The sequence below is a fragment of the Myodes glareolus genome, chromosome X (genome assembly GCF_982192425.1).
Source record: "Myodes glareolus chromosome X, mMyoGla1.1, whole genome shotgun sequence".
Lineage (NCBI taxonomy): Eukaryota > Metazoa > Chordata > Mammalia > Rodentia > Cricetidae > Myodes > Myodes glareolus.
The window spans coordinates 5,970,776-5,983,733 of NC_142053.1; the positions used below are offsets into that span (position 1 = coordinate 5,970,776).

Here is a 12,958-nt window from a genome sequence, read left to right on the forward strand (position 1 = left end):
CAACCCTCCCAACACCCCCATGCACCCGAGGTTACCTGGAACTCTTGTCTATTTCCAATCTCCAGGCAGATAGCTACATGATTTTCAATAGGTTCACCTTCTTATTTAGCTTCTCTAGGATCACAAATAATAGGCTCAAAGACCTTTAATTATGGTTAGAATCCACATATGAGTGAATACATACCATATTCCTCTTTTTGGGTCTGGCTTACCTCACTCAGTAAGGCGTTTTCTATTTCCATCCATTTGCATGCAAAATTCAAGATGTCATTGTTTTTTACCGCTGAGTAGAACTCTAATGTGTATATGTTCCACACCTTTTTTATCCATTCTTCTATTGAGGGGCACCTAGGTTGTTTCCAGGTTCTGGCTATTACAAATAGTGCAGCTATGAACATAGTTGAACAAATGCTTTTGTGGTATGATAGGGCATCTCTTGGGTATATTCCCAAGAGAGGAATTGCTGGGTCCTGAGGGAGGTTGACTCCCAGTTTCCTGAGAAACCGCCACACTGATTTCCACAGTGGCTACACAAGTTTGCATTCCCACCAACAATGGATGAGTATTCCCCTCATTCCACATCCTCTCCAGCATAGGCTATCATTAGTGTTTTTGAGTTTGGCTATTCTGACAGGTGTAAGATGATATCTCAAAGTTGTTTTGATTTGCATTTCCCTGATCGCTAAGGAGGTTGAGCATGACCTTAAGTGCCTTTTGGCCATTCGATGTTCATCTGTTGTGAATTCTCTGTTCAGTTCAGTACCCCATTTTTTAATTGGGTTAGTTAGAATTTTAGTGTCTAGTTTCTTGAGTTCTTTGTATATTTTGGAGATCAGACCTTTGTCTGATGAGGGATTTGTGAAGATCTTCTCCCAGTCGGAAGGTAGCCTTTTGGTCTTACTGACAGTGTCCTTTACTTTACAGAAGCTTCTCAGTTTCAGGAGGTCCCATTTATTCATTGCTTCTCTTATTGTCTGCGCTCCTGGGGTTCTGCTTAGGAACTGGTATCCTGTGCCAATATCTTGTAGACTACTTCCCACTTTCTCTTCTATCAGGTTCAAAGTGGTCAGATTAATGTTGAGGTCTTTAATCCATTTGGACTTGAGTTTTGTGCATGGTGATAGATATGGATCTATTTTCATTCTTCTACAGGTTGACATCCAGTTATGCCAGCACCATTTGTTAAAGATGCTTTCCTTCTTCCATTGTATGCCTTTATCTCCCTTGTCAAATATCAGGTGTTCATATGTTTGTGGGTTAAAACTCGGGTCTTCTATTCGATTCCATATGTCGACTTCTCTGTTGTTATGCCAGTACCAAGCTGTTTTCAATACTGTTGCTCTGTAATAGACTTTGAAGTCAGGGATGGTAATGCCTCCAGAAGTTCCTTAATTGTATAAGATTGTTTTGGCTATCCTGGGTTTTTTGTTTTTCCATATAAACTTGATTATTGTTCTCTCAAGGTCTGTGAAGAAGTTTGATGGAATTTTGATGGGTATTGCATTGAATCTATAGATTGCTTTTGGTAGAATTGCCATTTTTACTATGTTGATTCTCCCAACCCAAGAACAGGGGAGATCTTTCCATTTTCTGGTATCCTCCTCAATTTCTTTCTTCAAGGACTTAAAGTTCTTGTCAAATAGGTCTTTCACTTCCTTGTTTAGAGTTACCCCAAAATATTTTATGCTATTTGTGGCTATCATGAAAGATGATGTTTCTCTGATTTCCCTCTCTGCTTCTTTAACCTTTGTGTATAGGAGGGCAACCGATTTTTTGGAGTTGATCTTGTATCCTGCCACATTACTAAAGGTGTTTATCAGCTGTAGGAGTTCTTTGGTAGAGTTTTTGGGGTCGCTTATGTACACTATCATATCGTCTGCAAATAACGAAAGTTTAACTTCATCCTTTCCAATTCGAATCCCCTTGATCCCCTTATGTTGTCTTATTGCTATTTCTAGGACTTCAAGCACTATATTGAAGAGGTATGGAGAGAGTGGACAGCCTTGTCGTGTTCCTGATTTTAGTGGAATGGCTTTGAGTTTCTCTCCGTTCAATTTGATGTTAGCTGTCGGCTTACTATATATTGCTTTTATTATATTTAGGTATGATCCTCGTATTCCCAATCTCTCCAACACCTTTATCATAAAGGGGTGTTGAATTTTGTCAAATGCTTTTTCAACATCCAATGAAATGATCATATGGTTTTTTTCTTTCAATTTATTTATATGATGGATTACATTGATAGATTTGCGTATGTTGAACCAGCCCTGCATCTCTGGGATGAAGCCCACTTGATCAGAATGGATAATTTTTCTAATGTATTCTTTGATTCAGTTTGCCAGTATTTTATTGAGTATTTTGGCGTCAATGTTCATGAGTGAGATTGGTCTGTAATTCTCTTTCTTGGTTGTGTCTTTGTGTGGTTTTGGTATCAGGGTAACTGTAGCTTCATAAAAAGAGTTTGGCAATGATTCTTCTGTTTCTATATTGTGAAATACATTAAGGAGTATAGGTATTAGCTCTTCCTGGAAGTTCTGGTAGAATTCTGCATTGAAACCATCTGGTCCTGGGCTTTTTTTGGTGGGGAGGTTTTTGATAATAGCTTCTAATTCTTTGCGACTAACAGGTCTATTTAGATTGTTCACTTGCTCTTGATTCAACTTTGGTAAATGGTATTTATCTAAAAACCAATCCATTTCTTGTACATTTTCCAACTTTGTGGCATATAAACTCTCGTAGTAAGATCTAATGATTCTCTGAATTTCCACTGTGTCTGTTGTTATGTCCCCCTTTTCATTTCTGATCTTATTAATTTGAGTGTTCTCTCTCTGCCGTTTGATTAGTTTGGCTAGGGGTTTGTCAATCTTGTTGATTTTCTCCACGAACCAACTTTTTGTTTCATTGATTTTTTGGATTGTTTTCTGTGTTTCTATTTTGTTGATTTCAGCCCTCAGTTTGTTTATTTCCAATCTTCTACTCCTCCTGGGAGAGTCTGCTTCTTTTTTTTCCAGAGCTTTTAGGTGTGCTGTTAAGTCTCCAATATATGCTTTCTCCGTTTTCTTTAATTGGGCACTTAGCTCTATGAACTTTCCTCTTAGAACTGCTTTCATTGTGTCCCATAGGTTTGAGTATGTTGTGTCTTTATTTTCATTAAATTCAAGGAAGACTTTAATTTCTTTCTTTATTTCTTCCTTGACCCAAGGATGATTCATTAGTTGACTGTTCAACTTCCACACATTTGTAGGCTTTCTGGAATTCGAATTGTTATTGAGTTTTAACTTTATTCCGTGGTGATCTGACAAGACACAGGTGATTACTAATATTTTTTTGTATCTGTGTAAGTTTGCTTTGTTACCGAGTATGTGGTCAATTTTCGAGAAGGTTCCATGAGCTGCAGAGAAGAAGGTATATTCTTTCCTTTTTAGGTAGAATGTTCTATAGATATCTGTTAAGTCCATTTGATTCATTACCTCTAGCAATTCTCTTATTTCTCTTTTGAGTTTCTGTTTGATTGATCTGTCCATTGGTGAGAGAGGTGTGTTGAAGTCTCCTAGTATTAGTGTGTGTGGTTTGATGACTGCCTTGAGTTCTAAAAGTTTTTCTTTTACATAAGTGGGTGCTTTTATATTAGTGGCGTAGATATTCAGGATTGAGACTTTCTCCTGATGTATTGTTCCTGTTATGAGTATGAAATGTCCATCTCCATCTCTTCTGATTGATTTTAGTTTGAAGTCAATTTTGTTAGATATTAGAATGGCCACACCAACTTGTTTCTTAGGTCCGTTTGCTTGGAAAACCTTTTCCCAACCCTTTACTCTGAGTAGATGTCTATCTCTGTGGTTGAGGTGTGTTTCTTGTAAACAGCAGAATGTTGGATCCTGTTTTCTTATCCATTCTCTAAGTCTGTGCCTTTTTATAGGTGAGTTGAGTCCATTAATATTAAGTGATATTAATGACCAGTGGTTGTTGATTCCGTTTCTTATGTGTGTGTGTGTGTGTAGTAGAGTTTGTGTGTTTCTCTTCTTTGAGTTGTGGTTGTGAAGGGTCACTAGATGTCTGGGTTATTGTAGGCAGTGATGGCAATTTTGGATTCCTTGGGTTGCGATTTTCCTTCTATTACTTTCTGTAAGGGTGAATTTGTGGCTACGAGTTGTTTAAATTTATTTTTATCCTGGAATATTTTGTTTTCTCCGTTGATAGTGAACGATAGCTTGGCTGGGTATAGTAGTCTGGGTTTGCATCCATGGTCTCTTAGTTTCTACGGTACCTCTATCCAGGATCTTCTGGCTTTCATGGTTTCCATAGAGAAGTCTGGTGTAAGCCTGATAGGTTTACCTTTATAAGTCACTTGACCTTTTTCCTTTGCAGCTCTTAATATTCTTTCTTTAATCTGGATGTTTTGTGTTTTGATTATTATATGGCGAGGGGACGTTTTTTTTTTTTTTATCCAGTCTATTCGGTGTTCTGTATACTTCTTGAACCTTCATAGGAATATCGTTCTTTAGTTTGGGAAAGTTTTCTTCTATAATTTTGCTAAATATATTTTCTGGGCCTTTGATCTGCAGTTCTTCTCCTTCTTCAATCCCTATTATTCTTATATTTGGTTTTTTTATTTTGTCCCAGATTTCCTGAATGTTTTGTGAAGAGAATTTGTTGAATTTGCTGTTTTCTTTGACCAGAGCATTTATTTTCTCTATGGTATCTTCAGAATCTGAGATTCGTTCTTCTCTCTCTTGTATTCTATTGGTTATGCTTGATTCTGTAGTCTCCGCTCGTTTACCTAGGTTTTCCATATCCAGCCATTTCTCGTTTTGTGTTTTCTTCATTGCCTCCATTTCAGTTTTCAATTCTTGGACTGTTTCCTTTACTTGTTTGATTGTTTTTTCTTGGTTTCTCAGTGTATCATTCACAGATTTACTTATTTTTTCAAACTTTCTGTTATATTTCTCATCCATTTCTATACTCATTTCTTCAAACTTTTTGTTTTATTTCTCATCCAATTCTTTAAGGGAGTTATTCATATCCTGTTTAAGGGACTCTATTGCTTTCATAGTGGCACTTTTTTCCACTTCTTCTGGATTAAGGTGTTTAGTCCTTCTATTGTAGGGTCGTTGGGATCTGGTTTTTTCATGTTGTTTTTCAGATTGTTGTTGGAGGTCTTGCCTTGGCGTCTGCCCATCTCTTCGTTCAAATGCTCTCTATTGGAACTTCTGGTACCGGGTCAGGTTCCCTTGTTGGGCAGGGAGTTCACTGATAGAATGCCTACCTTTCCTCAGGCAGGCTATTGAAGCACAGGCACTCCCTCTTTCCGGGATGCGCCTACAGAGCAGGCCCAGTGTGCAAGGCAGCTGAGCTGGGGAAATTTTATGGCCCCAGTGGGAGGGGAGAAATATAGGAATTTGTACCTGGATGGAAGCTGGGATGGCAGGTGGGAGAGCTTAGCAGGGTGGAACCAGCACTGCAGGTTGACCTGGGACTGTATGGGGTCGGGGAAAGTCCGAGCTCCTACTCGCTGGGCCCCTGCCGCTGGCCTGAAGCAAACTCACCCCTCCGATGGCCCACTGGCTGGAGGCTGGGATGGCTGGCGGGGCGCTAGCAGGGTGGAGCCAGCAGAGCAGGCTGACCTGGGAGTCTATGGGGTCGGGGAAAGTCTGAGCTCCTCCTCGCCAGGCCCCTGCCGCTGGCCTGAAGCAAACTCACCCTTCCGATGGCCCACTGGCTGGAGGCTGGGATGGCTGGCGGGGCGCTAGCAGGGTGGAGCCAGCAGAGCAGGCTGACCTGGGAGTCTATGGGGTCGGGGAAAGACCAAGCTCCTCTTCGCAGGGCCCGTGCCGCAGGCCCAAAGCAAACTCACCCCTCCGATGGCCCTCTGGATGGAAGCTGGGATGGCTGGCGGGGACGCTAGCAGGGTGGAGCCAGCAGTGCAGGCTGGCCTGGGAGCCTATGCGGTCGGGGAAAGTCCGAGCTCCTCCTCACCGGGCCCTTGCCGCAGGCCCGAAGCAAACTCACCCCTCTGATGGCCCTCTGGATGGAAGCTGGGAATGGCTGGAGGAGGCGCTAACAGGGTGGAGCCAGCAGAGCAGGATGACCTGGGAGTCTATGGGGTCGGGGAAAGTCCTAGCTCCTCTGTCTTTGCATCTTTATCTACTTTAATGCTGATTTTCTAGAAGTTTCTTCTGTTTCTATTTCTTGAATAATTTAAGAATTGGTTGTAATAACAATTAGTTAGAAAAAGAGGATATAAATTTGAAGGAGAGCAGAGAGAAGTTTAGGGGAGAAAAGTAATTAAATTATAATTTCAAAAATAAATGAAAATAAGGAAAGAACTAATTTGGATCAATAACCATGAAAAAAAAGCTCTTTGAAAGTCTGGTAGAATTCTACTGTCAATTCATAGCCTCACCCTTGTTTGTTTGTTTTTTTCTTGATTTTTGGTCAAAAGGTTTATATTACTTTTCCTAACTCTTTTGTTATGGAACTGCGTATATTGTTAATCTCTTTGATTTTTTTTGTGCTTTGAATGAATCTAGAAATTTGTTCATTTCTTTTAGGTTTTCTAACTCAGTGTAGCGCAGATTTTGAAAGTATTCTCTTAAAATAGTCTGTATTTATTTGGTATCTGTTGTAGGAGGCTGCGCTCAACAGGTATCAATTTCAGAGATACTTTTTCTATGTGCTGCTGAGTAGTAGAATGTATATTCTTTGGTGTATGGATGAAATATTCTGTAGGTATCTGTTAAGTCCATTTGATGTATGATGTCAGTTAATTCTGAAGTTTCTGTTTATTTTATCCCAGATGAGCTGTCTATTAAGAGAGCTGGGAGTTGAAATCACCTACTATTAATGGATTATTGTTAATTTGTGTCTATAAATCTAATAGTATATATTTTATGTGCCAGAGTTTGGTAAAGTAAAATAAACAGAACACCTAGTTAAACAGTATGAGTGCTGGAGGTTTGTTAAACTAGGCAGTAAATATTTTATTCTGTGCCTTATTTGTACTTGTTTTCTTTTACATTTATTTGTTTCTATGATTACCTATGAAAGTAATACATATTGTCGTACTCCATTTGTGCTGTTATAACAGAATAACATATGCCGAAAGATTTATAAAAAATGGCATTCATTTTCTAACAGTTATGGAGTGTGTCAAATCCATGATCAAGATGTGAGCATCTCATTGTCTGGAGCTGTGACTCGATGGTGAAAGTGCCTACTGTGGAATGGAAGAAAGATCTGTGTTTGGATGCCAAGCACCCGCATAAAAGCTGGGTGTTACAGTGAATGCCTGTGCCTTCAGAAATGAGGAGCACAGAGACAAGAGGATTCTGGGATTTACTGGCCTGCCAGTCTAGATGAAGCAGCAAATGCTAGGTTCAGAGAGAAACTCATACATACATGCATGCATACATGTACAACATCAGCATGTTGCTGCATTCCTAAGAGAGAGACAAATACTTTGTTTTCAAAGCAAAAGGGAAAAGAAACAAACTTGTCTATTTTTTTAACCAGCATTAATGTATTCACGATGGCAGAACTCTCATGGCTTAAGTATTTTCCACAGTTCCTCATCTTTCAACAGCACTTGCACTGGAGATTAATTTTCCAACACATGGTTTCTTGCCGAGGGTGGAGGGATGCATTTAAACCATAGCAAATATATATTGCTGAGATTTTGGTAAATACGACAAAATTGATGAAAAAGAAAATCACTAATAATCATCAGTGAGCTTTTATTAAAATAATATTTAACATATTGTAAACAATTTTTAATTTTTTTTTCTGCTTTGCCCATTTCAGTCATCTAATCAGTGGACCATTATGTGCTACAGTGGCAACCACTAATTGTCACTTTAAGGTATTTATTAAAATATGTAATTATATATTGGTGTATTTAATGTTTAATATGTCTGCTACTCAGGGGTATAAGTGGCATGGAGAGAGGTTTGAGTTCTTGCTCACAGTTGTATCCCTACAACCTATTGCTTACCATAATGAATGCCTCACAAACGTTTTAATATTGGAATGAAATACGCACATACAGAGTTTCAAAACTACATAATTTGATTCTTTTGTGAAAATACTACAACATTTCAGTTTAAGCAGTTTTTAATATTTTATTTTAGCAAGTTTCTGCTATATTAAAAACAGACTTTCTTTCCCAGGTGTGGTAGCATATGCCTATAATTCTAACACTGGGCTGGTAGAGACAAGAGAGTATTCAGAATTCAAGATTATAGCAAGTTCAAGGCCAGGTGGGCTACATGAGATCCTGTTTCAACTCCCCTTTCCAGACATTTGAAATAAATCAAGTGTGTGTCTGTGTGTGCACGTGCACATGAATGTGTGTCTGTTTATATGAGTATTTTCAAAAGTAAAATCGTACTTAGCAACTCTTATAGCATGATTTTACTATACTACATTCTATTGTACTTTGCTTTATTTCTTAAGTACTCCTGTTGTTGAGTCTGGCATAATTTTTTAAAGATTTTAATTATTCTTAACATTCCACCAGATCTCTTTTCTTCTCCTTCTACCCTCCCACTGAGCTCCTTCTTACCAATAAGTCTCCCTCCTACTCTCATGTCTTTTTGTGACCTCTTGCATTTAAATAGGATTGCTTACAGGAACATGAGTTGGGATTTATTTTTATGAGAAAGGGCAATGTAACAGTGGCTACAATACCAAGGAATATGATGTCCCCTTCCCTAGTAATCATTAACTGCCTTTAGTGCCCCTGTGAGGGTTAGGGAATTGTGATTCCCTCATCTGTGATGAACTGTTACAGATCTTGTGCAGGTAGTCCCGCTGTTATGTCTTTGTATATATAACAGCCATGTCATGTCATAATTTTAATGGCTGCATAGTTCCTATAGAAATAGATGAGCTTATTTAGCCATTTTGTTGACATTAACTGCTTATGATACGTGCAGTATTTTATTCATGTAATTCTGTTATATGTTTAGGCATATTTTCTTAAAGTATTCTATCACCTAAGTTGAATATTTCATAACTGCCTGTAACTTTAGTTCCATGGGCTCCAACACCCTCTTCTGGCCTTTGTTGCTACCTGAACACATGTGTTACACACACATACACACACAGACAAACACATACAAATATACATACAAATCTTATAAGATAGATTTTTGAAGAAAAATGTACCTTTCATTACATTAGAGAGACTACTAATCAATATGAGTTATAGCTTATTTTATTAAAGTTGTTAAATATTTTATGTTTATCTTTTGATTCCATAGGCTGTTCATATTGGATTGTGGTACTATATGCTGATTCACACCATTTTCCTCCATAATTAACCAATTCTACTAGCTTCATACAAACTCCTTCAAAGCACCAATTGTATGTCCTTCCCAATAAAATGGAAGTATAATCACACTATTCCATGTATACATTTTGTTTGTGACTGGAATCTCCTTGAAAATGTAATGCTAACTTGATGAAAATGTATTTATTTTACAACCACTTAATTGAATTATCTTAGTAGATCTTGTATTTGTTTTGTTACTAGTTTTATTAATATTCTGTGGCCCAAGAAGACAGATATGGCCACATGTTCTCTATAACCCAGTTGAAACAACAAAATTAATAGTGAAAAGCAGGAAAAACTATCCAATGTGGTCACATTGGGAAAAGAGACAAAGAGATCTAGTGAATCCACCCTCTAATCCAACTTTAGGATCCTGAAGTGAAGAAGAATGTAAGAGAAATGCACCTATAGAGAGTCCCCAGTCAAGGTGTGGTCTTGGTCATTGTCTGGACTCTAGTCTCTGTAGCAAGGTGGTCTTACAACATTGTCAGCACTGTTTCTAGGAAGCATGTACTTCCTGTGACAGGCACCAAGCTTTAGGCATCCTCTTTTCACAGCATGAGATTCTGAGAAGGGTTCCTATTTCTTGTTGTCTTTCTTTTCAATAGGCTGATGGGCAAGAGGAGAGCATGTCCTCAAATGATCATCAGTCCTGTCAAGCCAGTTTACAAATTCCCTTACATTTTCAGTGTGAAGGTAGACTGTGATAATAATTATAAATATGATAACATTAATAATGAATTTTCCAAATTATAATGGATTCAGAAAAATAAACCTGCATTTGCATGCACACACACACACACACACAAATCAGCCAATCAAATGGGAAAATTAATTGAAAAGACAGTTTTTTTAAAAAAAATATGAGCAAATACATGAAAAATGTTCAACATACTTATCCATCAGAGAAATACGCTGATACGAGGAATGTAAATCAGTGGAGTCACTATGGAAAATGTAAAGGAATACTTGAGAAAACTAAAGGTAGAACCTACTATATATTACTGCTACATCACTTATCCCAGTGGAAGTTAACTCACAGTATAGCAGAAATATCCATGTTTGTGGTGGCACTATTCTCAATTGCCAATTTTCAAATGAGCCTGCTACCCATAAATGAAAGAATGGATAAAGAAAATTTGGTGGAATATCTGTACAAAATTATTTTATTCACCTTTAAAGAAAATGAAACTGTATTATTTTCAGGAACGTGGATGGAAGTAAATGAAGAACATGATGTAAAGTAAAAGCCAGCATCAGAAGGATAATTATTATACCTTTGACTCATACGAACAGTTTAGATGAACAAATAGTATGAGAGTAGAAGAGAACTAGTGGGAACAAGGAAATGAGACAAAATAAGGTAATGGTGTAAACATGATCAAACTGCTTTGTATACACATATGAAAATATGACAATAGAAGCAACCCATTATGTTTATAGTAAGCATATGCTAATAAGAACCCACAATTTCTAATATTACCTAATTTTTCTTCATTTTTTAAATATCTTTGGTTAGATTAGGCAAAATTGGGATCATATAGAATGTATAATTTATACTTATTCATATATGATAGAATGCATGTGAGATACAATATTACTTATAGTATGAAAATGTGGTGCGGGAGAATTGTCTGTCTTCTGTCAATCATGTTTTAAATAAACGCTGATTGGCCAGGCAGGAGGTGTAGGCAGGAAAACCAGACAGGAAAGTGGAAATGATGTAATGAGAGCAGGAGAATTCTGGGAAAGAGGAAGTTGATTCCTCCCACTCCTGCCCAGACCACCAAAGCAGCAGGATGTGATCTGCCCCACTGAAAAAGGTACTGAGCCACATGACTAACATAGATCAGAATAATGGGTTAATATAAGTCATAAGAGCTAATGAGAAGCCAATCAACTTTATAACTTATAGAGATCTCTGTGTGATTTTCTCTGGGACTAAGTGGCTGCAGGACCGGGCAGGACAGAAACACAAACAAAGCAGGCCCCTTCATGTTACAAAAATGTACCATAATTTCTTCTTTAGCACAATATTATTTTAAGGCAGTCTTATATTTTTTCAAACTTGCATAAAGTTTTATAGTAAAAATGCAGTGTGATTTAGTTTTTTGTTCTTTGTATTTTTCTATACATCTTTTGATTTTCAAATAATTACAGATTTTGAATTAATCTGCAAAATATTGCTGAGAATTCTCAGAGAGATTCAACTCTCTCAAATGTTATTATTTATTTGGTGCGTGCATGCGTGTGTGTGTGTGTGTGTGTGTGTCTTGTTTTGTAATTCTGGTTATCCTTGAAATCACAGTTCACATCCTCCTAAGAGTTGAGATTTGTCTTCGTTTGGGTTTTTACTGCTGTAAAGAGATACTGCAACCATGGCAACTCATAAAGAAAGCATTAATTGGAGTGGCACGGTTACAGTTTCAGAGGTTAAGTCCATTATCATCATGACAGGGAGCATGGGTGCATGTAGTCAGACATGGTGCTGGTGCTGAGAGTGCTACTTCTTGATCATAAGGCAGCAGGCAGCTGACTGTCATACTTAGGGAAGCTTGAGAAAAACAGACCTCAAAGCCTGCTCTCACAGTGACACACTTCTCCAACAAGGTCACATCTCCTAATAGTGACACTACCTTTGGAGATCATTTTCTTTCAAGTCAGCACAGGATTATAAGTATGTGTATAATGCCTGGCTCAAAAATTAAGATTTTATATAGCGCTAGTATAAGTAGGAAATTAACCTTGATACAATACAAATAATAATTATATAAGCTGTGGTGGTTTGAATAAGAGTGGCCTCCATATGCTTATATATTGAATGCTTAGTCACCAGGGAGTGGCACTATTTGAAAAGGATTAGGAAGTTTGAGGATTGGGCCTCTTAGGAGGAAGTATGTCATTGGAGGTGGACTTTGAGGCTTCAAAAGCCCATACCAAGCTCAGAGTCAGCCCCCCCTCCTTCCCTCCCTCTCATAAACATTTGAGTAGGTTATATATTTAGGAATGTGTGTGTGTGTGTGCATAACAAAATTAAATAAAAGAAAAAGAAACCATGAATTTGAAGGAGATAGAAAAAGAAAGAGGAAGATGTATGGGAGGGTTTGGAGGAAGGAAAAGGAAGAAAGAAATTATGTATTTATATTATCATACTAAAAACAAGCAATAAAATTATAGAAAACTAGACAATTGGTAGGTAGTATCAAAATTTTATTACTTAATATGTGTTCATAATTGGTATATTCATACTATATGAATACCCTTATTTTGTTTTAAGTAATATATTTCTGATACCTTTGGTAGAGTCTGGGCTACTTTAATAAGCTTTTATCTTCTTTTTTCTTTTTTATTGATTTTATTTAACTATACATTTTTTTTCTGCTCCCTTCCCTGCCTCTCCCCTCCCCTTCAGCCCTCTCCCATGGTCCCCATGCTCCCAATTTTCTCAGGAGATCTTGTCTTTTTCTGCTTCCCATGTAGATTAGATCCATGTATGTCTCTCTTAGGTTCCTCCTTGTTGTCTAGGTTCTTTGGGATTGTGATTTGTAGCTCTTATCATCTTAATGAGCTAATGGTTTTATCACTTACTATAGAACATCAGCCTTACCTTCCAGTCCTAGTGCTGTC

The 12,958-nt window shown here is 37.7% G+C and overlaps 1 protein-coding gene across 26 annotated transcripts in view; it reads left to right on the plus strand.

Annotated features, from left to right (window-relative positions):
• The window catches only part of Ids (iduronate 2-sulfatase), a 252,787-nt gene that overhangs the window by 67,310 nt on the left and 172,519 nt on the right, over positions 1-12,958 (plus strand). The window contains exons 10-12 of one of the 26 annotated variants that reach the window (XR_015000372.2): positions 7,801-7,858; positions 8,166-8,255; positions 9,261-9,402. The exons of 22 other annotated variants lie outside the window; for them this stretch is intronic. Coding sequence is in view for 1 of the 4 variants with exons in the window: in XM_048457760.3 (XP_048313717.1) it covers positions 7,138-7,172 (35 nt within the window). In the remaining 3 variants the exon portion in view is untranslated. Of the gene's footprint in view, positions 1-7,137; positions 7,689-7,800; positions 7,859-8,165; positions 9,403-12,958 lie in introns of those variants that run through there. 3 more of the 26 variants (XR_015000371.2, XR_015000373.2, XM_048457760.3) reach the window with 3 other exon arrangements.